The sequence below is a fragment of the Gopherus evgoodei genome, chromosome 10, assembly GCF_007399415.2.
Source record: "Gopherus evgoodei ecotype Sinaloan lineage chromosome 10, rGopEvg1_v1.p, whole genome shotgun sequence".
Classification (NCBI taxonomy): domain Eukaryota; kingdom Metazoa; phylum Chordata; order Testudines; family Testudinidae; genus Gopherus; species Gopherus evgoodei.
The window spans coordinates 15,392,371-15,420,211 of record NC_044331.1 but is presented as its reverse complement, the minus strand read 5'-3'; the positions used below and the strand labels follow the sequence as shown (position 1 = coordinate 15,420,211).

The 27,841-nt window shown below is 53.5% G+C and overlaps 2 protein-coding genes across 3 annotated transcripts in view; one reads left to right on the top strand and one right to left on the bottom strand.

Moving 5' to 3' along the window:
* Positions 1–1,745: 1,745 nt before the first annotated feature.
* Positions 1,746–12,991, top strand: HAPLN3 (hyaluronan and proteoglycan link protein 3). Of its 2 annotated transcripts, none has more exons than XM_030577937.1 (5): positions 1,746–1,835; positions 5,384–5,537; positions 7,090–7,458; positions 10,039–10,341; positions 11,504–12,991. In XM_030577937.1, the coding sequence occupies exons 2-5, from the start codon at positions 5,384–5,386 to the stop codon at positions 11,782–11,784; spliced, it is 1,107 nt and encodes a 368-aa protein (XP_030433797.1). In that variant the 5' UTR covers positions 1,746–1,835; the 3' UTR covers positions 11,785–12,991. The 2 variants fall into 2 exon arrangements, with proteins under 2 accessions (XP_030433797.1, XP_030433796.1); XM_030577936.1 differs by having other exon boundaries at positions 5,380–5,537.
* Positions 12,992–16,587: 3,596 nt separating this feature from the next.
* The window catches only part of ACAN (aggrecan), a 70,233-nt gene continuing 58,979 nt past the window's right edge, over positions 16,588–27,841 (bottom strand). The window contains 5 exon segments of the mRNA XM_030579019.1: positions 16,588–16,867; positions 18,557–18,739; positions 20,823–20,967; positions 21,460–21,542; positions 24,923–25,081. Coding sequence (XP_030434879.1) covers positions 16,779–16,867; positions 18,557–18,739; positions 20,823–20,967; positions 21,460–21,542; positions 24,923–25,081 — 659 coding nt within the window. The 3' untranslated portion in view covers positions 16,588–16,778.

Here is a 27,841-nt window from a genome sequence, read left to right as displayed (position 1 = left end):
AAACTCATTGACATCAAGCAAAGAAATATTCAGTCGTGCTGCCTGACCCCCCAATGAAACTCATAGCTCTAATCAGAGCATCCTTTGCTGGGGAGAGCAGAGTACACACTCAGGGAGCTCTCCCACCCAGCTTCTGCTCTGGTCCCTGCCAAGTTCTCCTCTCATGGCCACTTGTTTTTTCTTTGGCTCCACGGCGCCTCCTCTGCCCACGAAGCTAAACCACAAAAACTTTTGTCTGAGCTAGGCACATGCCTTGGACTAGCAGGATTCAGAGTCTCCATCCAGACTGTGATCTCAGGAGACGCTCAAGGGGGAAGCTGCCAACAGGCCCCGCTAACCCATGCCCGGCAGTGCCAGGCTCTGCAATCATTTCCTTGGCATGGTGCCTTCTTGCAGTGCATGGGCCATTCCCTCCTGGAGTCTCAAAGAACCTCTCCCGTAGGCTTCTGCCCACTTGACTTGACAACAAGCTATATACATTATGGCCGAAGTTTAGAAGATAGTACAGGTCAGACTGACAGGAGGTGATGCACCCCAGCAAATACCTGCCTGGGGCAGGACATCGTCACAGGGCTTGGATCCCCAGTTCAGTCCTTTAGCTCCCTTCTGTTGTGGGGCAGGTTGTCACAGATGTGCCCTTCCTCCTTTGGGCAATGGCTTCCATCTGACGCCTTCTGGGGGCCACTCTATAGAGACGAGATCCTCACCTGGGCCAGTTCCCTCCCCAGGCCCCAGTGCAGGGGCAGCAGTGTGCACAAGGGCTCTGTGGGGTGCCGGTCAGAGTCTGAGATCCACTGGTCTAGGGCGATGCCGAGATGTTAATGGAAATTCTTCGACCGCTTGCGGAAGCACTGTCCTAACTCCCCTTCGATTCTGGACAATGGACTGAAAACTCAGGGTATGTCTACATCTACAATTTTGCAGCGCTTTTGTTACAGCTGTATTAGTACAGCTGTATAGGGCCAGCGCTGCAGAGTGGCCACACTTACAGCAACCAGCGCTGCAAGTGGTGTTAGATGTGGCCACACTGCAGCGCTGTTGGGCGGCTTCAAGGGGGGTTCGGGGAACGCGAGAGCAAACCGGGGAAGGAGACCAGCTTCGCCGCGGTTTGCTCTCGCGTTCCCCGAACCCCCCTGCAAATCGCAGGGAAGGAGACCTGCTTGCTCGGGGATTCGGGGAACGCGAGAGCAAACTGGGGAAGGAGACCAGCTTCGCCGCGGTTTGCTCTCGCGTTCCCCGAACCCCCCTGCAAACCGCAGGGAAGGAGACTTGCTTGCTCGGGGGTTCGGGGAACGCGAGAGCAAACCGGGGAAGGAGACCTGCTTGATTACCAGAGGCTTCCTCAGGTATGCTGGGATACCTGCTTATTCCACGGAGGTCAAGAAAAGCGCTGGTAAGTATCTACACTTGATTACCAGCGCTGGATCACCAGCGCTGGATCCTCTACACCCGAGACAAAACGGGAGTATGGCCAGCGCTGCAAACAGGGAGTTGCAGCGCTGGTGATGCCCTGCAGATGTGTACACCTCCTAAGTTGCAGCGCTGTAACCCCCTCACCAGCGCTGCAACTTTGTGATGTAGACAAGCCCTCAGTGACCTTCATTCTCCATCCCTCCTCTGCCCCCACTCTCCACTCTCTGAGGCATAGATGGGAAATGGAGTGTGTTTCCCTTTAAGAGGCTGGCTCTGGAGCAGCGAGGATTGTCCTGCTGCTGTTTCCTTTTAGCCCAAGCAAGATCCCTAAACACACTTCACTCCAGCCCTCCAGCTTGACTCAGGCGGGGAAACCCAAGAGCCTCCTCAACTTTCCCAAGGACACTAACCGGCTCCCACGCGTAAGTAGGGGATAACTGAAGACCCTAGAGCTTTTCTTCACAGGGGCTAGCGTGGGAGAGCAGAAATCCTGCTTTCTGTACCCTTTCCAGTGGGACTGAGTGTGGATCTGCTGGTGGGGACAAGAAGCATTGGAAAGAATAGGGAGCTGCCAAGGAATAGTCCCCTGGAAGTTAGGGGGGCTGTAGGGACCCTGTTAACTGCATGGAATCTGCGTGCTAACCATGCGCCCTTGGGAGTGAGGCTGGTGCTGGAGGTTCCGCTGGGACAGGACAGATAGCACAGGCGTGATCGCCTGGGGCTTAAAACCAATCTGTGATCTGTCTCGAAGGGTGACTCTCAGGGTAAGGTGAATCCCTGGATATAGGGCAAGGGGCTAGCGAAGGCTTTGCTGCCCCAGTGGTGAGGCTCTGATAGTACCAGCCCTTGGCGCTCTGAACAGTGTCCTTCAGGGTAACTGGAGCCCAGGCACATTACAGAGCAAAGTAATGGTTACAAATGGAAAGACAAATAACTGGGGGCGAGAGGAAGGAAGTGGCAGAGGGGGGCGAGGGCTGGTGTGAGTCGAGATGAAACACAAGAGCCGGATAAAGGGAGCCCAAGCTTCAAATGCAGAATCCTGAGAGGCGCAGATCGGCACGTGGGAGCGTATGTATCTGGGTGTAGCTGGCAGCAGCGGCGCGTTGTGCTGGGATGTCCCAGGCTGGAAGGATTGTCCTGGTGGATCTCTGGTTGACCTGGTTTCAGAGGCGTGTAAATGACAATAGGAGCTAGTGGACTATAGAGCAGTGGGGCTCTGCCTGTGACCTGCTCCCTCCTTTGAAGATCTCAGGCCAGTATCTCCCTCCAGATAGGGAAACTGAGGCAGAGTGGGGGAAAGTGTCACCCAGGACATAGTGTCAGAGGTGCAAATAGAACCCAGGAGTCCTCACTCACCGCCCTGACCTTTGGCCACAAGCCGCCTCACTCTCAGAAATGCGGCTGGGTGTGCGGCTCCTACACGAGGACTAGACCCCCCGCCCCACCCTGGGGCAACATTTGAGCAGTTGCCCGGGCTGCTGCAGTGGGGAGCTGACTGTGTGGCTCTGGCATGCATCACTCTGAAGGGAACGGGCCTCCTGCCTTCGGGCTGCCCTGTCTCTGCACGCCCCCTGCTCTCACATCCCACATCCCCCGGATGGATGGTGGCGGTTTCAAAGGAACTTGTAAACCCTGTCTAAACAGGGGGCACCGATGTCACATTCCTTCCAGGGACCCATTCTAGTGGCAGACTGGAGAGCTGACGAGTACAGGGCGCCCTCTGCTGGCTCTAAAGGAGCTTGCAGCCAGCCAAACATTTCTGGAAGATACGGTCTAGTTCAAACCAGGAATTATTTGGGGAAAGTGCTATGGCCTGTGGTATGCGGCAGGCAGACTACATGATTGCAGTGGTCCCTGCTGGTTTGAGAATCTATACATCTCTGGGAGTTGCACCTAGTCGGTATTGAGCTGGATCCACTTGATTTGGTTCTCTATGGCCTATGAAACCCTAAGAAGTGTCTGCCCATAGTGCTGGAGGGTCTGAGGAGCTTCCGCTAGAGAGATCTGGGATTTTCAAAACAATTATTCTTTTCCCTAGTTCAGCTCTAACCTCTCCCACTTACTATATGTTAAAGAGCCACCTGCTGAACATGACAAACCCAGTCAACTCTTGTCCTAGTGATAACATGGCTTAGACTCAGATGTCAGAGCGGGAGAGTCCCCTGCCAAGCACAGCTCCGGGGCAGATTTGCTCCTGAGAGGGTGCTCTGCAGGGTTCTGTCCAGCGGCGTTAAAGGACTGAGAGAATGAAGGAAGCTCCCAGGAGAGGAGGGCAAGGAATGGATTTTGGGAGGGTCCTTGGCAATTCCAAAAACAAGAATGAAAACAATGGTTCCGGGACAGCCAACATGGGAAGTCCAGTTCCAACCATATTAAAGGGGCCGTGACTGGTTCTAAATGACACCGAAAGAGGTTTCAAAACAAAAAATCATTTTGATCTGAAAAATCGAAATGTTTCCACTTTTTCAGAACGTTTGCGTGTTTCTGACACAGGTTTGACACAAATTTGCCAAATGTTTCAGTGTCGCTGAATCTGCTGTTTTAGATGGTAAACCGTTTCAGCCAAAGAGTTTTGCCCAGCACTAACTCCAGGTTCTTCCCTCAGATTTTCAACTAGGGGGTCGCAGACACCAGGGCTCTTTGGATTCCTCCATTCCCTCCACAAGTCCCCTATTTGCCACCTTTTCATCCCCTTCTATTCCAGAGACTCTGTGCGATCCTTCTCACCCTCATGCTAGGAATGCTGTTTGCCCCTTTTCACCATACCAGCATCCTCCTTCTTCCCACTATGCCAGGGCTCTGTGAGCCCCCCCATTATTGTGTGTATTACTATAGCATTTAGGATTCCCAGTCGTGGATTCATTGTGCAAGGTGCTGTACAAACACATACCAAGAAGAAGACAGTCCTGGCCCCTTCCCTCTGTGCCCCTTCCCTCCTATATGCCAGGGATTCCGTGTGCTCCCAATCTTCCTCTCCCCCATGCCAGGGTTCTCAATTCTCCCTCCATGTTCCCCCTCCCCCTTACCATTGTCTCCCATTCCCCTACCCCATGCCATGGGCCCTGGGTGTTCTCTTATTCCTCCCCCACCCCATGCCATAGGTTCTGTGTGCCCCCATACTAGGGTCCCCCATTCTCCCCCACAAGCCCTGGTGTCCATATGCAGCACTCAAAAGTTATCAGATTCTGCACAGAGAAATGCCACCAAGAGTAGCGTAAGGCCTTGCAAACTTGGTCACTGACAAGAGAAGCTGCCCAGAGGGCGAGAACGTCCATGGACTCTCCGAAACACCCGTTGTCTCATCCTGCCCTCACGTGCTTTCCCTGGAAAGCTAAGTGAGTGGTGAGCAGGGGACTGTTGGCATCGGGACAGGAGAGGAAATAAGGGGCTTGCAATGCTGCTTCGGTGGCTATTCTTCAGACAGGTACTAGAATCCTCCTCGTGCACCCTGAACCCATCATTTGTGGCCCCACCCAGAGCCCACACCCCAACCCCCTGCCCCAGCCCTGTGAAAGTGAGTGAGGGTGGGGAAGAGTGAGCCACTGAGGGAATAGGAATGTAGTGAGTGGTAGCAGGGCCTCGGGAAAGGGGCAGGCCTAGGGTGTTCGGTTTTGTGCAGGCACTGTGGGAGATGGCACTCGGAGCACTGGCTGTGAAATAGCTCCTTGCTATACGAGGCCTAGTCTCTCTCAGTAGGATATACTTTAAACAGTAGAGGAGTATTTTCTAACAGTGCAGGTGCCTGTATGGTGTGTGTGTGCTAGCGACAAAACATACATGTGCCAGGCCCAGGGGTGAGTGCAAACTGACTTGTGCATGTCAATTCTAACCCGTGCGTATGCACAGGCAATCACACGAGAACTGCACACAGAGCAACTCGATTGTGCAAAACCACAGTGCAGGAGCTGGGCTGATGGGGAGACACCCCAGTATTCATTGACACAGCTTCCTCGTTCTCTTGGACAGGCAGATGTTCGTCCGCCTCCCGGGAGCAATGCTGTTGCTATCCCTGGTCGTGATGCTGCTGCAGCTGGGCAGAGGCTGCTGTGGGCTCCCCTTCTACAATGGCTTCTACTATGACCATGTCATGAATGACAAGGGCAACGGCAACGGCAACGGTGAAGGTGCGTGTGGGGGAGAGGCTGGCCCTTAGTACCAGCCGCTAGGAGTGCATGATCCAGGGAGGCTACTGCTCGTGTTTATGGGTGGGGAATCCTGTGGCAGGCTGGGCAGACATCGCACACCCATCGCCCTTCCCCAGTTCCTGAGGCAGCAGGCACATGGGCGTGGAAGATTGGAGAGTTGCCAATAGGCGTAGATCAGGGTGAGAGCTGTTGAGAAGGAGGCTGGGGCAGCTGTGGGGAGAGGATGTGGGTTTGAGTGGAGAGTCTTTGCCTCCTGACTTCGGGTGGGCAATTCAGGAGAGGATGACTGTTGCCAGGCTCACACCAGGCATGTTGGGGGTGTTGCTCCCCGCAGCCAGCTGGTATCATCCCCCTTCCCTAAAGCTCCCCTCCTCCAGGTGGAATGTAGGGGAGTTTTCCCCACCATCTTACCTGGAAATCTCCTCTTGCCCGCCTCTGCCCTGCCAGGATGCCAGGACTGCATCCTCTTGGCTCTCGCTTCAGTTGGAAGATCCCTGTGGGAGTAGAATGGAGCTGATTTGAATCTGGTCTGATGGGGACCTCTGCCCTATTCCTCCGTCTCACTCCTGCCGGGTCCCCTTGTCTTGTGCAGTCACAGAATTAGAGACAGCGGAGGTGCAGCACCTGAGGAGCTCCCATCCGGTTGGGTCCACCCTCTTGCCCATAGGGCTGGGGCCGGATTGGGCCCTGTAACCCATTCCCTGGAGATTCGACTCCTCCAGTTGCAAGCAGCCCCAGCGACTTGCACCCCTTCCCTGGGGAGATGACAGCTCAGCCTAACGGGGGTTTGATGTCCGAAAGGGCTTCCTGAGATGCAGGCCAAATATCCCATTCAGGGCTCTCAGTTCTACCCCCTTGTTCCACCCTGAACAACTCATCTCCCTCCCAGGGGATCCTGGCTGTCAGTTCTCAGGTTCGCATGCTTGTGCAGCTGGTGGGTACTGGACTCAGATAGCTGCTGCTCCATAGAGAAGTTGCCCTCTGCTGGGCACTGGATTCCCTCTAACCTCAGCAGCACCTGATGCCACCTGCCTCCCTTTCTCTCCACCCCTCTCCTACATGCGCTGGGAGGGTGCGCGCCGAGGGAGGAAGTGATGATGAATGGCAGGGGATGGTGGTGAGCGAGTGCAGGAGGAGGGGGTACATAGTGTGAGGGAAGGGGCAGAGTACAAGGGCGGTGGGAACAAGGGTGCAGGAGGTGGGACTTATGGGGCCAGATTGGTGTCAATCAATGATGTGTCAGTTGCAGGAGTTACTGTGCTCAGAGCAGGGCAGATTGCTCCCTCCTCCCCTCCCTATACACGTCTAGTTCTTCCCAGGTGCCGTGCGGCCGCTGCTGGGTGCTTGGTTGCCCTGCTGGACAGTAACTGCCTTAGAACCATTTAGTGGGGATGCCTGTGGGGTAGGTGGCCCCCTTCTTGTAGCATACGTGGGGAATCCACTCCCCCGTGGGCTGCAGAAGAGTCCTGAGCTGGAGGAATGGGGTCCCCTGGCAGTGCTCATTCCTCTTTTCGCCCCTCTCCCCCACCAGTTCATTTCAATGGTGTGAAGCTGGTGGTGGAGACCCCGGAAGACGCCATCTTCACCTACCGCGGCGCCAACATCACGCTGCCCTGCCGCTACCGCTACGAGCCCAAGCTGGAGATGCCACGCAAGATCCGCATCAAGTGGTCCAAGCTGCGGGAGGACAACACCAAGGAGCGGGACGTGCTGGTGGCCATTGGGCTGAAGCACCGCAGCTTCGGCGAGTTCCGGGGCCGCGTGCACCTGCGCCAGCGGGGCGAGCAGGAGGCGTCCCTGGTGATCAGCGACCTGCGCCTGCAAGACTACGGCAAGTACCGCTGTGAGGTGATTGACGGGCTGGAGGACGAGAGTGGCATTGTGGAGCTGGAGCTGCGAGGTGAGTGGGCCGATGTCCAGTGGGGGAGAGGGGGCAGGGGAACAGATGGGGCAACTCCCCCTCACACAGAGGTTACATATGGGGTTAAAGCCCCTGTGGACTGTAACAGGCACCCAAGAAGCTGTCCCCTTTGAGGCTCCTGAGTGGGATCAGCATAGGTTCTGGGTCCTTCTGTGGCTGCCCCTTGCTGGGGCACTCCCATACCTAGCCAACACTGGGGTTATGCTTGTGCCATGACACAGCAGTTCAGGAAGACGCTCCCACAGACGCTCTCCCACTGGATGAGTGAGAGTGAAGGAAGGAACACCTCCCTCGTAAAAATTGCCACCAAATCCTATGGCCCTGCCCACACAGATCGGCATCCCTGCAGTGTTATAGCCACGTGCCATCATCTTGCACTTGCGTTCTGGCAGGTTAAACTTGCAGGAGCTTCTTGGGGAAGGGCGAAAGAAGGGATGTCTTCTTATTCCTTGTTTGTACAGCACTGAGCACAGTGGGGCTCTGAGCTTTGACTGGGGCCCTTAGGTGCAGTACTACTGCAGCACGCAAATAACACTGCACTAGACATCTGTGGCTCATCCGCCATCCAGTGCAGCCCACCGAAGTGCACCTGTAACCTACAGCCACTCAGTGTGGCTCCCCCTAGTGGAGGCTGAGTATAGGAGTCTGCTGCTGGCTTTGTGCTGACAGAGCTGGGTGTTTGACCCCAAGTAGAAGAGGTGGCTGTTTAAAGACCCAAAGGCTCCGTGGTCAAGTGACCTCCAACCCCGGGGGCGTGGCGTGACATCCAGTTGTGTTGCTGTAGGACTGGGGACCTGGTGCTGTGCCACACTGTAGTACAGTGTTTCTCAAACTGGTGTTGCCGCTTGTTCAGGAAAAGCCCCTGACGGGCCGGGCCAGTTTGTTTACCTGCCCTGTCTGCAGGTCCGGCCGATTGCAGCTCCCACTGGCCGCAGTTTGCTGTTCTCGGCCAATGGGAGCTGCTGGAAATGGTGCAGGCCGAGGGACCTACTGGCCACTGCTTCCAGCAGCTCCCATTGGCCTGGAGCAGCGAACTGCGGCCAGTGGGAGCCACCATTGGCTGAACCTGCAGATGGGGTGGTAAACAAACTGGCCCGGCCCACTAGGGGCTTTCCCTACACAAGCGGTGACCCCAATTTGAGAAACACTGCTGTAGTGGTTTTATTTAAGGTGGTAGCTTTCACAGGTGGGAGGAGGGGGCATCAGACCACAGAACATGTGTGTCTCTCTCCCCAACCCCCGGCCTAATTTCTCACTGCTCAAACTGTGCAGTGCAGAGCACAATGCACAGGGAACTGATGCTGGAGAAAGAGACTAAGACGAGGGTGAAACGTCCCGCCTGTGGCTCTGTGATCCAGATGGAAAGTCACCCCCTAGGATGTTCTCCTTCTCCATAGGTTCAGAGCCCAGCTCCACATCATGGTCCCAGACTCACACCCACCCAGAACGGTGGGAAATGTCACATTTCCTGCCACCTTGTGTTCCTGACCAGGGCCAGCTCTAGGGTTATAGACTCATAGACTTTAAGGTCAGAAAGGACCATTATGATCATCTAGTTTGACCTCCTGCACAATGCAGGCCACAGAATCTCACCCAGCCACTCCTGTAACAAGCTCCTAACCTATGTCTGAGCTATTGAAGTCCTCAAATTGTGGTTTGAAGACCTCAAGCTGCAGAGAATCCTCCAGCAAGTTTGCCACCCCAAGCAGCAGGAAAAAAAAAGAAAAGCCGCGATTGCGATCTGCGGCACTACTGCTGCCGTTTCAGTCTTCAGCAGCAATTCGGCGTCTGGTCCTTTGCTCCGAGATGGACTCAGGGACCCGCTGCCAAATTGCCGCCGAAGAGCCAGACATGCCACCCCTCTCCATTGGCTGCCCCAAGCAGCTGCTTGCTGGGCTGGTGCCTGGAGCCAGCCCTGTTCCCGATGCAGTGCCACTCACTTGCTCTGCAGCAGAGGGTCTTGTACCAAGCTGCCTTCCAGCCATTTGGAGGACAGAGGCTTTGAGCGAGGGACAAGTTCGCTGGCTACTCACACCAGCCTTCAAAGCTCTCCCAATTAACTCTGAGCGTGCAGTGATCATGCCTCATTCTGGCCACCAGGTGTCACCATTGACATGTGTCATTGTCCCTTTGGTCTTTGGACTGGGCCCCTGATTCCAATCAGACCGGGGCTGCGCTGAACTCAGATGAGATCCTGGGCCTGAACTTTGAGGCACTCCGGGAACTTTCTTTCCTGGACAATCCCATGAGTGAAACCCCAGAGAGAGGCTGTTCTCACAAGGGGCTTTGGAGACCCTTCTGGGGCGTCTCTGAACCCCAGCACAGTTTGGGGTTAGTCTGTGCCTAGGCCTCGCTCCAGTGAGTTTGGAGGCATGAGCCTGGGAGAGGCAGGGTGCTGCTGTGACACCCTCTGCTGGCTGGGAGCCTCATCCTGGGTATGTCGGTGGAGATCTGTACCGTGCACCTCAGGGGCGTGGGTCAGGTTGCGGGCATAGCCCGAGGGGGCCACCCTTCACATTGGCTCTGTGACTCAGCCAATCCCGCTCTCTTTCCTTCTAGGGGTGGTTTTCCCATACCAGCCTCACCACGGCCGCTATCGACTCAACTTCCATGAAGCCAAGAAAGCTTGTGAGGAGCAGGACGCTGTGATCGCATCCTTCGAGCAGCTCTTCAAGTCCTGGGAGGAGGGGCTGGACTGGTGCAACGCCGGCTGGCTGCTGGACGGGACAGTGCAGTACCCCATCTCCCTGCCCCGGGAGCCCTGTGGCGGCAAGAGGCTGGCCCCTGGCATTCGAAGCTATGGCGAGCGCCACAAGAACCTGCACTACTTTGACGTTTTCTGCTTCTCCTCTGCTCTGAAAGGTGAGTCTGGCATCTGCAGGGCTCAGAGTCAGGCAGGAGCCTGGCCTGATGCTGCAAAGAAGCGGGGTGACCAGTAAGGGAGTGCTCTGTTCTCAGGGCACAGTGTGGTGGCAGGGAGTGCTGCCTGTTGGAAGGGACACTTCTCCTCTGAAATGTAAAACTGAGGGCCTGCAAAGACCCAGCAGAGTTTCTCTAAGAGTTGGGATGTTTGATCCAGCCAAATTCTAACCTGGGTAATTCCATCCACCTCCCTAAATTCTCAGAGCACTTTCAGTTAGATCTGCGATTCTCCTCCATTGCCCAGACTGAAATGGTAGGTAGCATTGCTGCATGCTGCATACGTGCCCCACAGTAGAGGTCACTGAGTAAAGCAATTGCTCCATTTAGGTTACAAATCGGTTTGGGATGCAAGGCAAGAGAGACTGGCAAAGCTGTGTCATTCAAATGGATAACATGGCACCCTCCACATAGCGGATCGAGGCTGGGGCAGAGGGTTGGGGCACAGGAGGGGGTCAGGGGTGTAGGCTCCGAGTGGCATTTACCTCAAGCAGCTCTCAGAAGCAGTGGCATGCCCCCCCTTTGTCTCTTACATGGAGGGACAGCCAGGTGGCTCTGCGTGCTGCCCTGTCAGCAGGTGCCACCCCTGTAGCTCTCATTGGCTGTGGTTCCCGGCCAATGGGAACTATGGGGGCGGTGCTTGGGGCAAGGGCAGCATGCAGAGCCCCCTGGTTACCCCAAGCATAGGAGCCAGAGTAGGGACATGATGCTGCTTCCGGGAGTAGCGCGGAGACCAAGCTCCCAACCCCACTCCCTGGCTGGAGCACCGGAGTGGGGCAAGCCCCAGACCCTGCTCCCTGGCAGAAGCTCGAGGGCCAGATTAAAATGTCTGAAGGGCTGGATGCAGCCCCTAGGCCGTAGTTTGCCCACCGCTGGTTTAGATGGTACAAATCCCTTTGGCCCCTTCCCCAGTCTTATGGCAGGGGAGGCAGGGAGATCATGGCCTGTTGTTTCTGAACTCCCTAACCTACGTTGAATCCAGGCAGAGATGGGATGAACCCCCATTCCTAGCACCTCCTGCATGTGAGGGGTATTTGTGCAGGGCTGGCCATGCTCAGTGTCCCTCTGCCTCCCAGTGACCATCCCCTCTGCCTCTCCCCTCCAGGGAAAGTTTACTACCTGGCTCACCCGGAGAAGCTAACGTTGGAAGAGGCCAAGCAGGCCTGCCAGGATGACGGGGCTGAAATTGCCAAGGTGGGGCAGCTGTATGCGGCGTGGAAGTTCTTCAGCCTGGATCGCTGCGATGCTGGCTGGCTGGCAGATGGCAGCATTCGCTACCCCATTGCCTTCCCCCGGCCCAACTGTGGCCCACCGGAGCCGGGGGTCCGGAGTTTCGGCTTTCCCGATAAGGGCAAGTTTGGGGTTTATTGCTACAAGCTGAACTAAGGAATGGGGAGGGTCTCCCTCTTTGCCAGTGGACACTTCCCTGCCTGGTGCTTCCTGGATTTAAAGGATCAGGTTTCTGGGTGTTGGGATATTTTTTAATTTCAATTGTTTTTTTAAATTTTACATTTTTTTCACTAAAGGGAAACTTCTGCAGGTGGCTGGGCCCTGGCGTCTCACTAATCAGCTGATTGCCACCTTGGGAATGGGGCACCAGATCTCCTTCCACCCAGAGAGTGGAGAGAGACTGAGATGGTATCTCGGGTTGGGGAGCTTGGTGTCTGGTACCCGGTGGCTCTATCCCTTGGTCACAAGGTCATCTAGATAAGAAGAGACAGGCTCACACTCGTCCACTTGGGCTAGACAGTCATACATCCAGGCATCGGAGAAGCACAGAGCGCACGACTGGTTGACGGCAAAGGCAGATGCCCCCTGGATGTGCTCCAGTTTCACTGGCTCCAAAGGGGAACAGCTGTTTCTAATGCGCAGACTGCTCTGCCATCCCATCCCAGCCAATCCCATCCCAGCCAGCATGGAAGGCATCAAATCAACTGCAAGCCGGAATTTAGAGTAAGGCGAGTCACTCTCCCCCATCCCCCAGTTAATATGAGCGAATGATCAACCACACACAAGTGACTCACAGCTCATCAAAGTCCTTCCCCTTCCCCTCCCAATGAAGCACAGATGAGGTCAGAGATATTAGGCATCATTCTAAGCATAGAGGCCCAGACCTAACATAGCTTAGGCCTTGTGCGTCTCGGGAGACTCCCTCTCTCCACCGCCCACCCCCCTCCAGTCCCTTCTTTCTCTCCCTTCCCCTCCTTGCCGGATATGCAGGACTGGCTCTAGCACCCCAGCAAACCAAGGATGGAGTGGCACAATTCTGGAGGTGGCATTCTGGATGGGTTTTTTTTGTTTTGGCAGTTGCGCTCTTGGAGGGTTTTTTGTTTTGCTTTTTTTTGCTTGGGGCGGCAAAAACCCTAGAGCCAGCCCAGAGGATCTGGATGTGTTTCGACTCTCTGAGACTCCAGTCTGAGGTTGGCGGTTTCCAAGGGCACTGAAAGGTGCTACTATGTGTGTACTAGGTGGAACTCTTCAGTTTGCCTGCCTTGTTCTCCATGGGCCTCTCTCCCAGGCACCACTTGAATCCCAGGGGCTCAGTCTTTGTGCGTTTTGTAGTGAAAAGATGTATTCTCCTGGACCTCTTCAAATAAAGCATTGGAGAAAGCCCCAGAGGTGTGCAACTGTGTCCTCGGTGGTAGGGCAAATTCTGCTGTGTTCTTCCCGGCAGCAGCTCTGAGGGCACCACTCTGTGGAGGATTTTAGAAAGGGAATGTACTCGGGGTACTAGGCTCAAAGTGGGGCATCCAGGACTTGGAAGAGCAGGAAGTGTTGGAGATAAGAACCGAAGGGCATCAGCTGTGTGTGAACAAAGCCATATGCCATAGCAGGCCCAGGGGGTAGGCTAGAGGTTAGGGCAGAACTGAGGGGAGGGGTAGCAGGACTGGAGCTAGGGGAAGGCAGAATTAAGGCGCCTTGGCAGGTTATGGGGAAGGGAAGGCAGGAGCGGAAGAGCAGGGTGGAAGGCTGCAGGTCCAGGTAGAGGCACATCAGCAGTTGTATATGGGGGAAGCCCTGGACTGAAGTAGCTGTGAGGGCAGGACTGAAGTGTGTTCCAGGGGATGAAGTGTGTGTGTGGGGAAGTTGGAAGCCTGCTCATCTCCTAACTGCAGTGGCCCATAACTCTCCTGGCAGCAGATCAGTGTCCCCTTTCCCCTGATGGTTTGGAATTTTTAAACAACCAGGAGATTTTCCAAACAAATTACCCAACACAGTGCTGGTGCCTCCCTATATTGGTAAATTAGGTGCTTTCCCATGCCCTTAAAATACCATTTCTATTACGGGCAGCAGCTCCCTGGACTTACCCAAGCAATCCTTTCAGTCTCCTCTGTCTCCTGCTGAAATGTGTCAGAGTTTGTCTCAGCTGTGAGCTCCCAAAGGTGCTGGCACTCTGGATATGAGATCAGCAGCACAGGCCTAGGAACTGGGGTTCTCAATAATTGCAGTCTCGTCAGTTGTTTCTCTAATTAGGGCTAATGAATTGCCCAGGCCAGATAGGAAATGCTGAGTGTTGTTGAGCTGGACAGGCTGCTGAATCTTCTTTAAAGGTTAATGGGGGAACCTCTTCATGACAGGACAGTGTTTCTCAAACTGTGATTGCTGCTTGTGTAGGGAAAGCACCTGGCTGCAGTTCACTGCTCCAGGCCACTGGGAGCTGCTGGGAGCGGCATGGACCGAGGCACTTACTGGCTGCTGTTTCCAGCAGCCCCCATTGGCCTGCAGTGGCGAACGGCAGCCACTGGCAGCTGTGATCTGCTGAACCTGCGGACGCGGCAAGTAAACAAACTGGCCCGGCCCGCCAGGGGCTTTCACTGCATAAGCAGCGACCCCAGTTTGAGAAACACTTTGATAGGAAATTGGTCTGGCTGGGCAGGTCTCAGACACTGCAGTTGGGGAGCTCTCAAACAATGGCCTACTGATGTTGTGCTGGTGGCTAGCAGAGAGCTGGCTGGGCATGTGTCTCCTCCCTGTAGTAAAAGAAGCTAAAAGTTCATTGAATACTCTGCTGCTGTTAATTTTCTATGGTAGCAGGGTATTAGGTATGTACCCCATGGGTAATCCAAGTGAGTGGAGAGTGGGGCCTGCATAATCATGAATGGGAAGAGAGGGAAGAAGAGAGGCTGGCTGACTGTATATGGGAGGAAAAGTGGGGTCTATGCAATGGCACGTGGGAAGGAGTGACCTCCACTAGAGACAGGCTGTGTTGTGTTGGGGAGAGGGAAGCGATAGCTGTGACTGGCTATGCCATGGAGCTGGGGTGGTGCCTCTTTAACTCATCTGCTGCAGCTGCTGTGCTCTGAGGATGTAGGTTTCTCTCCCCCCCCCCCCCCCCCCCGATTCCTACCTGCTGTGGTGAGTCTGGATGAAGACAGGGAATCCCGAGACGTCTGCTGCTGCCCCTAACAAGAAAGCTGATCCCCACACAGTTCTCTAACAGAGAGAGGAGTTAGTATCTCCAAGAGCTCCCCCAGTGCAAGGAGCAGCACGTGTCTGGAGGACTAGTGTGATTTGCCATTGCCTGTTGGCTGGATAACGAGAGGCCCCACTCTCCACACCTGTCCATGGAGCACCTTTCCTCTGCACTGAACTCCCTTTCCAAGCAAGAGACCCCACGGCTATAATGAGCTACAGCAGCAGATGGGTGTCCAAAGCTGGGATGGGACATTCATGGGAGGGCTTCTGAAAGGGAGAAACCCTCTTCCTGCTGTGCTGCATCCTAGACCTCGCTGCCCTAAGCATTATAGATTCTCCTGCCCCATGGGAGACCACAGACTTCCGGAGAGGTTTGGAGAAGCAGCAACAGCAGGAAACCAATCACAGTCAGTTTGGGCTCAGAGGCTCATGGGAGGCCCATTTGCATTCTCCCTTAGAAGCACACTACCTGGCCTGTTCAGGAAGGCACCTTTTGCTCGAGTTTTTAAAGCATATTTGTTGCTTCCACTTATATACACATTCACCTGGGGAGGAGACCCCCGCCCACCCAACTGTGTGTGCACACTGCTCCCCACGGATAACATGCATCCACATGCACACAGAGTGTTCACACAGACAGATACCTGGGTGTTTGTGTGATGGATGCCATCATGGCCAACATCAGGGTACTCAACCAGGGGGACTTTAGAGCTAAAAGCACCAGCCTCTACAGTGTGAGGTAAAGAGCCAGGGTCTGAAGCTGGGGGCTGCAGATGACTTCCAGCCTCTGTGGGTAGGGCACAGCGGGGCTGCTCGACTCACACCACAGACATTTCACAAGCACATGCACAAACGCGCAGTGGCACACAACCACACAGCTGCCTACACGCAGTCCACCAGGTAACAGGAAGAATAAAATACAACCAGTTTTATTATCCAGGTTTCACAATAGCGCTGACAGCAGCAGGCACTGCCGTGTGTCAGGTTCTCATTTTAGGCACAAGACTTATAATAAAAAGTTTTTTTTTTTCTTTTTACAAGAACAAAACCCCAAAGCTCCCCTCCCAGACTGGGTCTCCCTGCCCCTCGTCATGAACAAAAGCGCAATTCAGGACATGCACAACACAGGCTCCTACCAGCATCCTGGAGACTTTGGCTAAGCCATTTAAATTACCCCTCCCACCCCAAAAAAAGACTATTCCAATTTTTATTTCTTTATTATCATTTCTCATCATTAGCATCATCATCATCATGTTTCAAAAATATAAATAGGTGCAGGGAACCCTGGTGCCCTGCACGGTCCCCCGAAAAGAGCGCGCCATCACAGGATGGGAGCTGCTTCGCCATGCGGCCTGGGGATGGGGAGACTCGGCGTCCAGGAACCAGCGGTGGGAGAGAGGGGAGAGGCCGAAATCCAAGAGGCATCTGGGCCCAGATTTTTAGCTTCCATCTCTCCCTCCCCCCTCATCCCTCCATCTCACTCTCTCCCTTCCATTCCCCCACCTTACATGCCCCTCTCATACATTCAGCGACACTTCCCATCTATTGACTGTCTCCCCCACCCCCGCCGTACTGCAGCAACGGAAGGATTCTTTAAAATACAACAAGGGTGGCGTCCGCCCCAGCCATTAAATAACAGAAATAATTACATTGTTCGTGGATAAAATCAGGAAAAAATAATCTTCTTTATTATTTAACTTAACCCCTCTGCCCTCTGCAACCCTCCCACCCCTTTCCCAAAGGCACAAAGGTATTTGGAACCGGACAGCTAGTCAAAATGCTGGAATCTAATTCCCTTTGCTTTGGTGCGCTGAGGTTGGTTTGTTTTTTATATATATATACACAAAGGTGGGTTTTTTTCTTTAATATATTTTTTTCCTTATATGACAAAAAGCAACAACAACATCAAGAAGAAGAAACTGCCTCTGCTAATATAATTTCCGTAAAATCTCTCGCTCCCCTCTCTAATGGGTGGGTGTCTGTGCGGCTCTGCCATTGGTTCTCGACCGATTCCTTGGGCTCCTCTTGTGTAGTCTGCGTTTGTAGATGGAGGCTGTGGGAGGAGGAGGAGAAGAAAAGGCACCTTGTTACTGGAAGAACGTTACAGAGCCCTTGCTTGTCCTGAGCTGGCTCACCCCAGGCCTGGCATTCCCTGGAAAAACACTGCAGGGGCTGCTGTGCAAGCTTTGCCTCTGGCCAGCCGGGTAGCACAGGCCATGGCGCCAGCCCGCTCGCCACCAGACAATCAGGCCTTCTCTCGCCTCTGGTGCTCCGGGACCTGGTGAATCAGTGGGGCGTTTTCAGTGCACTTAGTGACGGCCCCTGTCCCCCCGCAAACACTGAATTTAAAGAGAGTCAGGTGCCTCCTGGGAGCCTGTTCAAAAGCATCCTGTTCAGAGACAACGCCGCTCCTGTCCATCCGACATGTTCTGTATTTCTTCCCTCTCCTTGTGGGCAGACACGCACAGAGGCAGCCAGATCAGCTCAGACCCATGGCCCAGCAAGGAAGGAGCCCGCCCCTCCCAAGCACCCATAATGCACCCATATATTTTGCTTAGGGAGGCAGGAGCCCTGGGGTCTGTCCACAGCTATAGCACTGCTGCACTTTGTGGCACTGGGCAACTCCCTTCCCCTGTCTGTGCCTCAGTCTTCCTATCTGTAAAAGGGGGATAATTCCAGTTTAACCCATGGTTGCGTGGCTCTTGGGCTAACCCTTCCTTGATATTTTATGTGTCCTGCTTCTGTTCAGAGCCTCACTGGAGGAAAGGGACGCACAGAACAAGGGCTGGGTAGACAGGCCTAAGCTGAATCTCAGGGAGCTCTCAGGGTGCTCTTTAAGGGGAGCCCCCACCATCATCCATTCCTCACTCCTTCGCTCAGTGCCTCTAGCTCAGTTGCAGATATTGCCAAAATAAACCATTTAAGCTTCTTCCCCAGCCCAAAGTGAAAATTTCTCCCTCCCTGGAAGCCCAGGTAGATCCATTTTAGCTGCTTCTCCTGCCCTCCCCATGAGCTGTCCCCCATTTTCCTCAACAACTGTGAGGAGCTCTGGGCTCAGAGGAGCCAGCGCATCAGGGAGTGAGGTGTTTTGACTGGGCAGAAGCTTTTCAGCTATTGGCTGAATTGACTCAGAAGAGCCCAGGTTGTGTCTCCAGCTGGTCCCCATGGTCCAGACCCACTTGGGAGATGTCAGATCCAATAATCCTGGTAACACAGGAGCTTTACCTGAGGCAAAGAACAACCTGACTCTCTGGCACAGGGAGGGAAAGCATCCCTTCCTACTGGCCTGAATGGCAGCAAACCAGTTTCTTCTGTGGATGAGATAGTGGATGAAGGACACCCCTGTCTGGGAGCCATAAGTATCTCCCTTCCTCCTGTACTTTGGCTCTCATCCATCTCACCCACCTGCTCCATGTCCCTCAAGTTGCTCCAGCTAAAAAGAAATGGAGGCAGCTCCCTCCAGAAGCCATCAGGCCTACACCTGGAACAGGTAGGGAGGCTGGGGTGTGTGTCAGGCAAAGTCGCTGCTCTCCCTGGTTGGGTTACCTCTACAGCTCTCTAGTCCCCTCTGGGGGCTGTGCTATTGAATTCAAGTCATTTCCCTGCACTGTATCATGTGGATTGTTTCCAGGCATCAGCCTATGAACTCCTAGAGCTTGGTCCTGAGCTGAGTGCCAGGCTGGAGTCTCAGAGGCCTGCAGGGGCCATGGTGCATACAGTAGGAATGAGGAACAATACGTACGATCTATGCAGGCTATCCGTGGTTCCTCCCAGTGGCCATTGGGCTGGCACCGAATTGTGGGCACATGGCGTTGTATGTAGCCCTGGTTGCACTGGTACCGCACCATGGAGTTTATTTCATATCGGTCCTTCTTCCTTCCAAAGGTCCTGGCGTTCTCTACCACAGGAGGGTCCCCACAGGCAACTGACAAAGACAAACCAGACAATGAGGAACTGGCAGCTCAATGTGTGCCACAAACCAAGCAACTTGGGTCTAACCGTGCTGCTTAAAAGGAGCTGGCCACCTTCACATATATTCCCTAGAATAATAACCAACAGACTATGTTTCCCTTGTGCAGTTTGTCCCAAAGGATCCCAAAGTGCTTTACAGGCTGTACAGACAAGGACTGCGTGATCTACCACTGAAATGCAGCCACTTTTGTGGTGGAAAGGGGCAGCTGCATATACAGGGATCATTTCCCACCCCACCAGAAATTGGCTGAATGGCTAGTGTGTTGCTCACTGCTATTGCGCTGCACAGGGTGAAGAATGAGCTGCTCTGTGCTGAGCCTGAGTGGCTGGGACTCTGAATGTTTGTTACCTCTGAAACACAGATAAAGCATCAGCCTGGCTGAGTCACTGAGGGCCGAGCACACCTGTCTGCAGTGCAGACAGCATGGCCATCTCCCTGCGGATGCCTTGGATCCAGACAGGGAAGGGGATTCTGCACTGGAGCTTTATTTGGCATCTATGACATGCCAGCACTTGATGCCAGTGTTGCTAAGTGCCTGCCATCACCCGGGCCTGACTTGCTGTAGTGCCACGTCCGTCAGCCAGACTTGTGGGCTACGGAAGCAGCTAACAAAGAAGGGATCGTTTCCTTCATTTGGGGGGCTATAGATGGAGGCACTAAATAAAAGGCAGTTAATAACAACCCAAACTGCTTTTGAGATTCTGCTGCGGTTACTACTGGCTTGGAAATTTAGTCATGGGGGATATTGAAATTCTGCGGCTGGCTGGGAAACTTAGCAACAACGTTCCAAAGGGTTCCGTCCCTTCCCTCTAGAGAGGCAGGACCACAATGAGTGTCCGGCACAAGAAAGCTGCTGTCAGGAAGGCTTTTGTTGTTTCTGTGCCATTAGGGGTCCTGGTGGATGGGAGTGGATGGCTTGGGGGAAATTGGACTTGACTGGCTGGCTTGGAAGAGGGGCACAAATTGGGTCCAAATGGGGGATGTGGCGGCTGATAGGGGAAATGGGAGTAGTACATCCCCCCTGGAGCCTGGAAGGGGGAATATTTGGGGGTTATTTCATAGGAAGATTGTGAGTTATGGAAGGGCACTTCCCATTCTCCATAAGCTTCCTGTTAATCCACTCCCTCTGCAGTCACACCGCCTCTTCAACTTGATCCAGGGCTGGATGGGATCAATGCTTGGATAGGAGACCTCCAAGGAGGACCCCGGTGTGGCAAAGAGCAGTGAGAGTGACCCAGCAGTGGGTGCTCTGAGTCAGCACTGACCTCTCCCCAGTGCAGTGCTAGGGAGTACTATGCTGCAGGCAGCTCTAGACAGCGCTGTGCTGAAGAGATGGGTGGGTGTCTCAGTAGGGGGATGGTCTCTAGGGCCCAGCACAATGCCAGGGGGTGTGATGCTGCTGGAAGTACCATCCTTGGGATGACGCATAAAGCCAAAGTCCTGACCATGAGTGTTAAAGATTTTAGGGCACTTTTTCCCAAGACTCGAGGTGTGTTCATACTGGGGTCCTGGCCAAATTCTAATTCTGCCTCCATAAATCCCCTTTGCCGTTTCAAATCCACATAGGATTTGTCTTCATTTCCTGTATTAATCTCTTACACAGAGATTACACGTGCAGAAGTTAAGGTTCACAAGGAATGAGTGAAGTTTCCCGGGTTTACAGCCAGTGTTTATTCCTATTAGAGTCAAGGAGTGACTAAAATGTGGACCACTGAGTCCTGCAGTTGCCTTGGTGAACTCTGTGGAGGGTATGTATCTCAGCCTGCAATGCTCCATCTCCATCTCAGCCTGCAACACTCCCACATTGCCTTCTGAGACTAGTTATCTTGCAGGCTGCCATTGCATATTAAGGAGGAAGGGATCTGCAAAATGCCCTATTTGATCCACATAATGTACAACCTTTAGAACCCTAGCATGTTGCCAGTGGGACCGTTGGTAGGGCAAAATTTGGCTTCTCTTGTGTTATAGGTTTAAGAGCCGTAGCCTAACCCTCAACATACACCCCAACCCAGAAATGAGTAGCACCAGGACTCACCTGTTCCCTTCTTGCACGTGAAAGGGAGGTGATAGTTGCATGGGACATCATTCCACTCGCCTTGCTCATGCCAGATCATCACCACACAATCCTCTTCTGCGGCAAAGAAGTTGTCGGGCTGGTTCGGCCGCCAGTTCTCGTATTGCTGTGAAGAGACAAGAAGCCCTTTCTCTAAGTTACGGAGACACTTTCTTTGTTCTCTTCAGCTTTCCCTTTCCCTTTGCTTCTTCTCTCTCCCCTTTTGCTCTTTTCCTTGTACTTTTGTTCATTCACTCTCCTTCGCTTCTGTTTTTCTGATTGGTTCTCTCTCTTCCTCCTGGGTCTGTCTCTCTCATCAATGGAAATCATGTATTGTTATTATTTGTATTGTGGTAGCACCTAGGATCCCATTGTATTAGACACTATACAAACTCAGAACAAAATGATGGTCCCTCCTGACCCCAAAATAGCTTATGGCTGACTCCATTCAGCACTTGTCCCAGCTGTTCACTCCAATGGCTCTAAGGTTCTGTCCCCAGATAGCAGCTTCATGTTCTGACACAGCACAAAAAGTCAAAGCTTGCATGGAAGCGGGTGGTTCTTTCCTGAAATGACTCTCAATGAAGAAATACCATCCCTACCCCTCTACACAACTCACGAGGGAGTTTCCATCGGACCAGCGGAAGTCGTGTTCGATAGCCCTGTCACTGAGTCCAAGCCACTGGTAATCCCGGGCATAGTCTGAAAAAGAAAGACAGGGAGAGAAGGGTAAGAAATGGGAAAGGGAGTCCCTCCACCACTCACTTCTCCCACGCTAATCCTAAGCGACGCAAAAGGACTCTGCCAAGGATCTGAACACACAGCTTCATGGTCTATATCTGGACCACATCAAGGGTTGCTTGACAAAGGGGCAGTTCTGATTGACGAAGCCAGACTGGTTAAACGTAAGGTGGATAAATCTCCTTCAGTTAGGAACTAAGAGTGTCTGAGCTGGCAATGCTCTGGAGTGTCACTGTAAAGGTGGCTCCAGTTTGCCATATTTGTCCCATGATGGTTTGCTGTTCCTGTGCCAGGGGCAGCCATGTGCCTACTATTGTTGGAGGTATTAGTCCTAGTGTGGGCGGAGGGCCATTCTTACTTTGTGGTCCATCAGCCCTTCAGAGCGAAGCCACAGAGAGGGAGGCCACAACATGAAGGGAACTGTTTAATCTTGATGTCTCAAAGGAAAACTCCAGTTGGGCCCAAATTGGGCCACTTTTTCCACATACCTGCTGGCCCGTAGGTCTCCTGACTCACTAATGGTGGGTGAGGGAATTGCACACTGGCATTCAGATTCGTTTAAAGGGACAAATGAGTGGTGTCGGCAGAAGGCATGTTCCCAGGAGTCCCAGACAAGGTTGTGCACCACAGCACAAGCTTCATCAGTGCTAATTCCCTTAGACTCTTGGTCGAACAGGGTCCTGCAACCCAACCCCAGTTGCTTGAGGATCCCACTCTAACCAGATCCATGGTGTGTGCTCTCGTCTCTGTGCACAGGGGACAGGGAACACAGCTCCCCCTCCCCTGGAAAAATGCAAAAGGTACTTCCTCCTCTCCTGAAGTGACCAGACCAGACTCCTCCTGCGTCTTCTCCTCCTAGCTGCTGCGGTGAGACCAACTCCTGCTCTGGGTTGGAGCTATTTGGAGCTGCTGCCCAACCTGGGAGGCATCTTACTGGCTCCAGTGTAAGGAAGATGCTGCTCCCACCCCAGCTCAATCCCAGGCCTTGCTATTTCTACCTGGACTGCAGAGGTGGGAGGCAGAACAGTCAGGGCTGCTGCGCATCCTGCTTTGGTCAGCACTGTGGACCAGCCCTGCAGAATCTCCCACAGCCAGCAGGGCTTTTCCCTGCCTTTCCTCCTCTTGGCCGCCAAGGGCACAGTGCTGAGGGCAGGGGGAGACTGGCTCCCTTTGGCTTCTTCTACTGGCTGGTGTGGGCTGCTCCCCATACATCTGCCCTGCCTCAGGCCCCCTCACCCCATCCCCACTAAGCCCCCTCCCCTTTCCCCCACTCTCAAACCTCAGACCCCTACACTCCCCACCCCATCAAGCCCCCTCCCCTTTCCCCCACTCTCCCCATCTCAGACCCCCACTCTCCCCACCCCCACCAAGCCCCCTCCCCTTTCCCCCACTCTCCCCCACCTCAGACCCCTACACTCTCCATCCCCACCAAGCCCCCCTCCCCTTTCCCCCACTCTCCTCATCTCAGACCCCCACTCTCCCCACCCCCACCAAGCCCCCTCCCCTTTCCCCCACTCTCCCCCACCTCAGACCCCCACATTCCTCACCCCCACCAAGCCCCCTCCCCTTTCTCCACTCTCCCTCACCTCAGACCCCTACATCCCCCCCCCAACAAACCCCCCTCCCCTTTCCTCCACTCTCCCCCACCTCAGACCCCTACACTCCCCACCCCCACCAAGCCCCCCTCCCCTTTCCCCCTCTCTCCCCCACCTCAGATCCCCACACTCCCCACCTGCACCAAGCCCCTCTCCCCTTTCCTCCACTGTCTCTCACCTCAGATCCCCACACTCCCCACCCCCACAAAGCCCCCTCCCCTTTCCCCCACTCTCCCCCACCTCAGATCCCCACACTCCCCACCCACACCAAGCCTCTCCCCTTTCCCCTGCTCTCCCCTACCCCCCCAAAGCCCCCTCCCCTTTCCCCCACTCTCCCCCACCTCAGACCCCCACACCCCTCACCCCCACCAAGCCCCCCTCCCCTTTTCCCTTCTCTCCCCCACCTCAGACCCCCACACTCCCCACCCCCACCAAACTCCCCTCCCCTTTTCCCCACTCTCCCCCACCTCAGACCCCCACACCCCTCACCCCCACCAAGCCCCCCTCCCCTTTCCCCCACTCTCCCTCACCTCAGACCCCCACACTCCCTACCCCCACCAAGCTCCCCTCCCCTTTCCCCCATTCTCCCCCACCTCAGACCCCCACACTCCCCACCCCCACCAAGCCCCCTCCCCTTTCCCCCATTCTCCCCCACCTCAGACCCCCACACTCCCTACCCCCACCAAGCCCCCTCCCCTTTCCTCCCTCTCCCCCACCTCAGACCCCCACACTCCCCACCCCCACCAAGTCCCCTCCCCTTTCCCCCACTCTGGCCCTGCCCTGCCTCAGGCCCCCACACTCCCCACCTCCACCAAGACCCTCCCCTTTCCCCCGCTCTCCCCCACCCCATCTCAGGTCCCACACACCCCGCCCCTACCAAGCCCCCTCCCCTTTCTACCACTATCCCCTGCCCCCCCCAGGTCCCCACCATCCCTCCCCACCAAGCCCCCCTACCCTTTCCCCCACTCTCCCCCACCCCACTTCAGGCCCCCATACACCCTGTCCCCACCAAGCCCCCCTCTCCTGCCTCCCACTCTCTCCTGCCCCATCTCAGGCCACCCCCAATCCCACCTCAGGCCCCCAAATGGCCCCCTCCATTGCCTCAGGCCCCCAACCCCGAAACATACTATCAAGCCCCACTCTCCTGCCTTGGGATCCCACTTTCCACATGCCCTGTTCTTGCCAAGAATCCCCTCCCCTGCCTCAGGCCCCCTACTTCTGCTGCCTCCCCCTCCTGCCAGCTCCCCTCTCCCTCATCACACTCCCACTCCTTAACAACCTCCCTTTCCTCTCTCACCTACTTCACACCTTCCCACTCCCCAGACACCTCCTTCCCAGCTAGGTCCTGGTCTCTCATCCTATCCCCTCCTCCTACACAAGCCACTAGGCACCTGCCCCACAGCAACACCCACATCCTCCAATATCCTGCTCCCCACAAAATCTCTGTGTTGGCACGAACCAACAAGCCAACAGGTGCTCATGCCTTGGGAAGCAGCTAATGTGGCAGTGGGATAGCAAGGCAAATCTGTCTGAGCCACGGATCTATGAAATGAGCTGGGTTTGCGTTTCCCTATATGAAAATGAGAATTCCTCCTCCTCTGCAGGACAAGAGGGTCTTGATTGACAGGATCTGTGAGAGTTAGTGGAATTCACCCAGCAGGGAAGGTGGATTTTTTAAGGCCAAAATGGACAGCTTGATCTGTGCCCAACCACCCTCAGATCCTGGCTATTACCCTCCGCACTCACTGTTCACAAACTCTTGTTCTTCCGGAGTGATGATACTGCTCAGGTGGGACTGATGTTCCCGGCATCGGGTCTCAGCTTCCACCCACGTCTCTCTCTGTTCAAAGTGTTTGTAACAATGGCCGTGGAACTTGATCCAGCCCTCGTCACAGTCCTCCAGGTCTGAAACACACAAGATAGGAATGAAAGGGAACTGCAAGCCTCAGGGCAAAGTGCCATTCAACTCACCTCTCCGCTGCCCAAGCTTTCAGGGAACAAAAATACAACACGTTGTCACACCCACTAAAATATAAACCCTGATATTTTTGTATGTCACATCCACAGGAAAATGATCAGAAGCTAAACAAGGAATAGTTTATGGAGGGGGGTAGGTTAAAGGCCCCGCAATTGATGTCACGATAGGCACTTTTGAAAAATCGAATAGTTAGATTTCTGAACATTTCAAACTCCCAGTCAGGTTCTGGGACTCTTGCTTTGAGAAATAGCCCCAAACAACACCACTTTCCCCCCAGAGCTGTCCTGCTGATTTTTCTCGCCTTGGAGAGCAGCTTTCACCTTTGAAACCTGCATTTTACTCCCTCAAATCAGCACTCATGCATTAGAGATGGGAGAGAAAGTTTGCGGATGACACAAAACTGGGGGGTATTGCTAACACAGAGAAGGACAGGGATACTATTCAGGAAGATCTGGACCACCTTGTAAACTGGAGTAATAGTAATAGGATGAAATACAATAGTGAAAAGTGCAAGGTCATGCACTTAGGGATTAATAATAAGAATTTTAGATATACGTTGGGGACGCATCAGTTGGAAGCGACAGAGGAGGAGAGGGACCTTGGGGTATTAGTTGATAGCAGGATGACTATGAGCCGCCAATGTGATACGGCTGTTAAAAAAGCAAATGCGATTTTAGGATGCATCAGGCGAGGTATCTCCAGCAAGGATAAGGAGGTGTTAGTACCGTTATATAAGGCGCTGGTGGGACCCCATCTGGAATATTGTGTGCAGTTCTGGTGTCCCATGTTCAAGAAGGATGAATTCAAACTGGAACAGGTCCAGAGACGGGCTACTAGGATGATCCGAGGAATGGAAAACCTGCCTTATGAAAGGAGAGTCAAAGAGCTTGGCTTGTTTAGCCTGGCCAAAAGAAGGCTGTGGGGGGATATGCTTGCTCTATATAAATATATCAGGGAGGTTAACGTTAGGGAGGGAGAGGAATTATTTAAGTTTAGTACTAATGTAGGCACGAGGACGAATGGGTATAAACTGGATATTAGGAAGTTTAGATTTGAAATTAGACGAAGGTTTCTAACCATTAGGGGAGTGAAGTTCTGGAACAGCCTTCCGAGGGAAGTAGTGGGGGCAAAAGACTTATCTGGCTTTAAGACTAAGCTTGATAAGTATATGGAGGGGATGTTATGATAGGATAGTTTAATTTGGGCAACTGATCTTGGATTATCACCAGATAAGTCTGCTCAATGGTCTGCGGGGAGATGTTGGATGGGATGGGAACTGAGTTACTGCAGAGAATTCCTTCTTGGGTGCTGGCTGGTGAGTCTTGCCCACATGCTCAGGGTTTAGCTGATCGCCATATTTGGGGTCGGGAAGGAATTTTCCTCAAGGGCGGATTGGCAGGGGCCCTGGAGGTTTTTCGCCTTTCCCTGCAGCGTGGGGCATGGGTCGCTTGCTGGTGGATTCTCTGCAGCTTGAGGTCTTCAAACCAATTTTGAGGATTTCAATAACTCAGTCCTGGGTTAGGGGTTGTTATAAAAGTGGATGGGTAGGGTTCTGTGGCCTGCCTTGTGCAGGAGGGCAGACTAGATGATCATATTGGTCCCTTCTGACCTATGAGTCTATGAGAAGGGCAGGAGAGGTCAGAGTTTAGATTCAGTTGGCTACATCACTATTCTGAGCCTTCACAAATGGAATAAGCAACCCAGTGAGATCACACAAAAGGGAGGCAGGGCAGGATTTACCATATGGGAGCACTGGGACACAATAAAAACAACAACCCTAAAGAAAATATTTTTAAAAAGGAGTAAAAAAAAAAGCAAAAATCTATCACCTCCTTTAAGTGGTTATTGCTGGTGATTATTAAGAAATGCCATCAAAGCAAATTAAAGGCACAAAATATTTGACTGTCTCTATATTACTTTAAAAGGGAAGTTTGCGCCTATCCTCTTCCCTGCAGAGAAATTAATCAGCTTAATTTATTTGAACAAGGGAGATTGTTTCTTTTGAACTGAAGCTCTAGTTCCAGTGTGGCAAGGATGTGTGTGGGATTCTTTTGGGGTCATACATGGAATAGACACTCAGGAAAGAGCATCAGTTGGTATATGAGTCCTACATCAGGAAGTGTGGGCACTGGAAATGAATACTTGAGGCCACAGAAACTCTGGCAACTGACTAACAGGCCACAGGGACTATGAGACTAGCTGTGTGGGGACATAGGAGAAAAGGTAGGTGAGGGATGTAAGACAGGAAATACAGAAAAGTAGAACCCAGTCTTTTTAAAAAATGGAAAAAGGTAGAGCAGATGCAAAGGAATAAACAAAAGATGGAACTTTGGGAAATCCTTTGTTCTCTGCCATCAACAAAATCATACAAATACCTTCTGTAAACCAAGAAGAAACAGGAACAGATGCGGAAACGACAACAGTTGGGGCAGATGCAATTATGATGATAAAACCATCTCCTCCAAATAGTCACTTGCATTGCAAGCAGTTGCACTCAAACCATGGAATTGCCATGTCTTTTGGGCCTTGAATTTACTATGTCCCATCATCTCTTATCACCTCCTCCACTGACTAGCACCCAGAATCAGAACAGCCAATAGATGAGAAAGAGGAGCACTGGTGTGGAAGGAAGATCTAGTGGTGACAAGATGGAGATTTATTTACTAGCAGCCTTTCAGTGGCAGAGA

What these genes read in the sequence shown, in the direction of transcription:
- HAPLN3 (XM_030577937.1), top strand. Translation starts at nt 5,384, where the DNA reads ATGTTCGTCCGCCTCCCGGGAGCAATGCTGTTGCTATCCCTGGTCGTG. An exon ending in CGGCAACGGCAACGGTGAAG is followed by an intron (nt 5,538 to 7,089) that starts GTGCGTGTGGGG and finishes CTCCCCCACCAG; the next exon opens with TTCATTTCAATGGTGTGAAG. An exon ending in TGTGGAGCTGGAGCTGCGAG is followed by an intron (nt 7,459 to 10,038) that starts GTGAGTGGGCCG and finishes CTTTCCTTCTAG; the next exon opens with GGGTGGTTTTCCCATACCAG.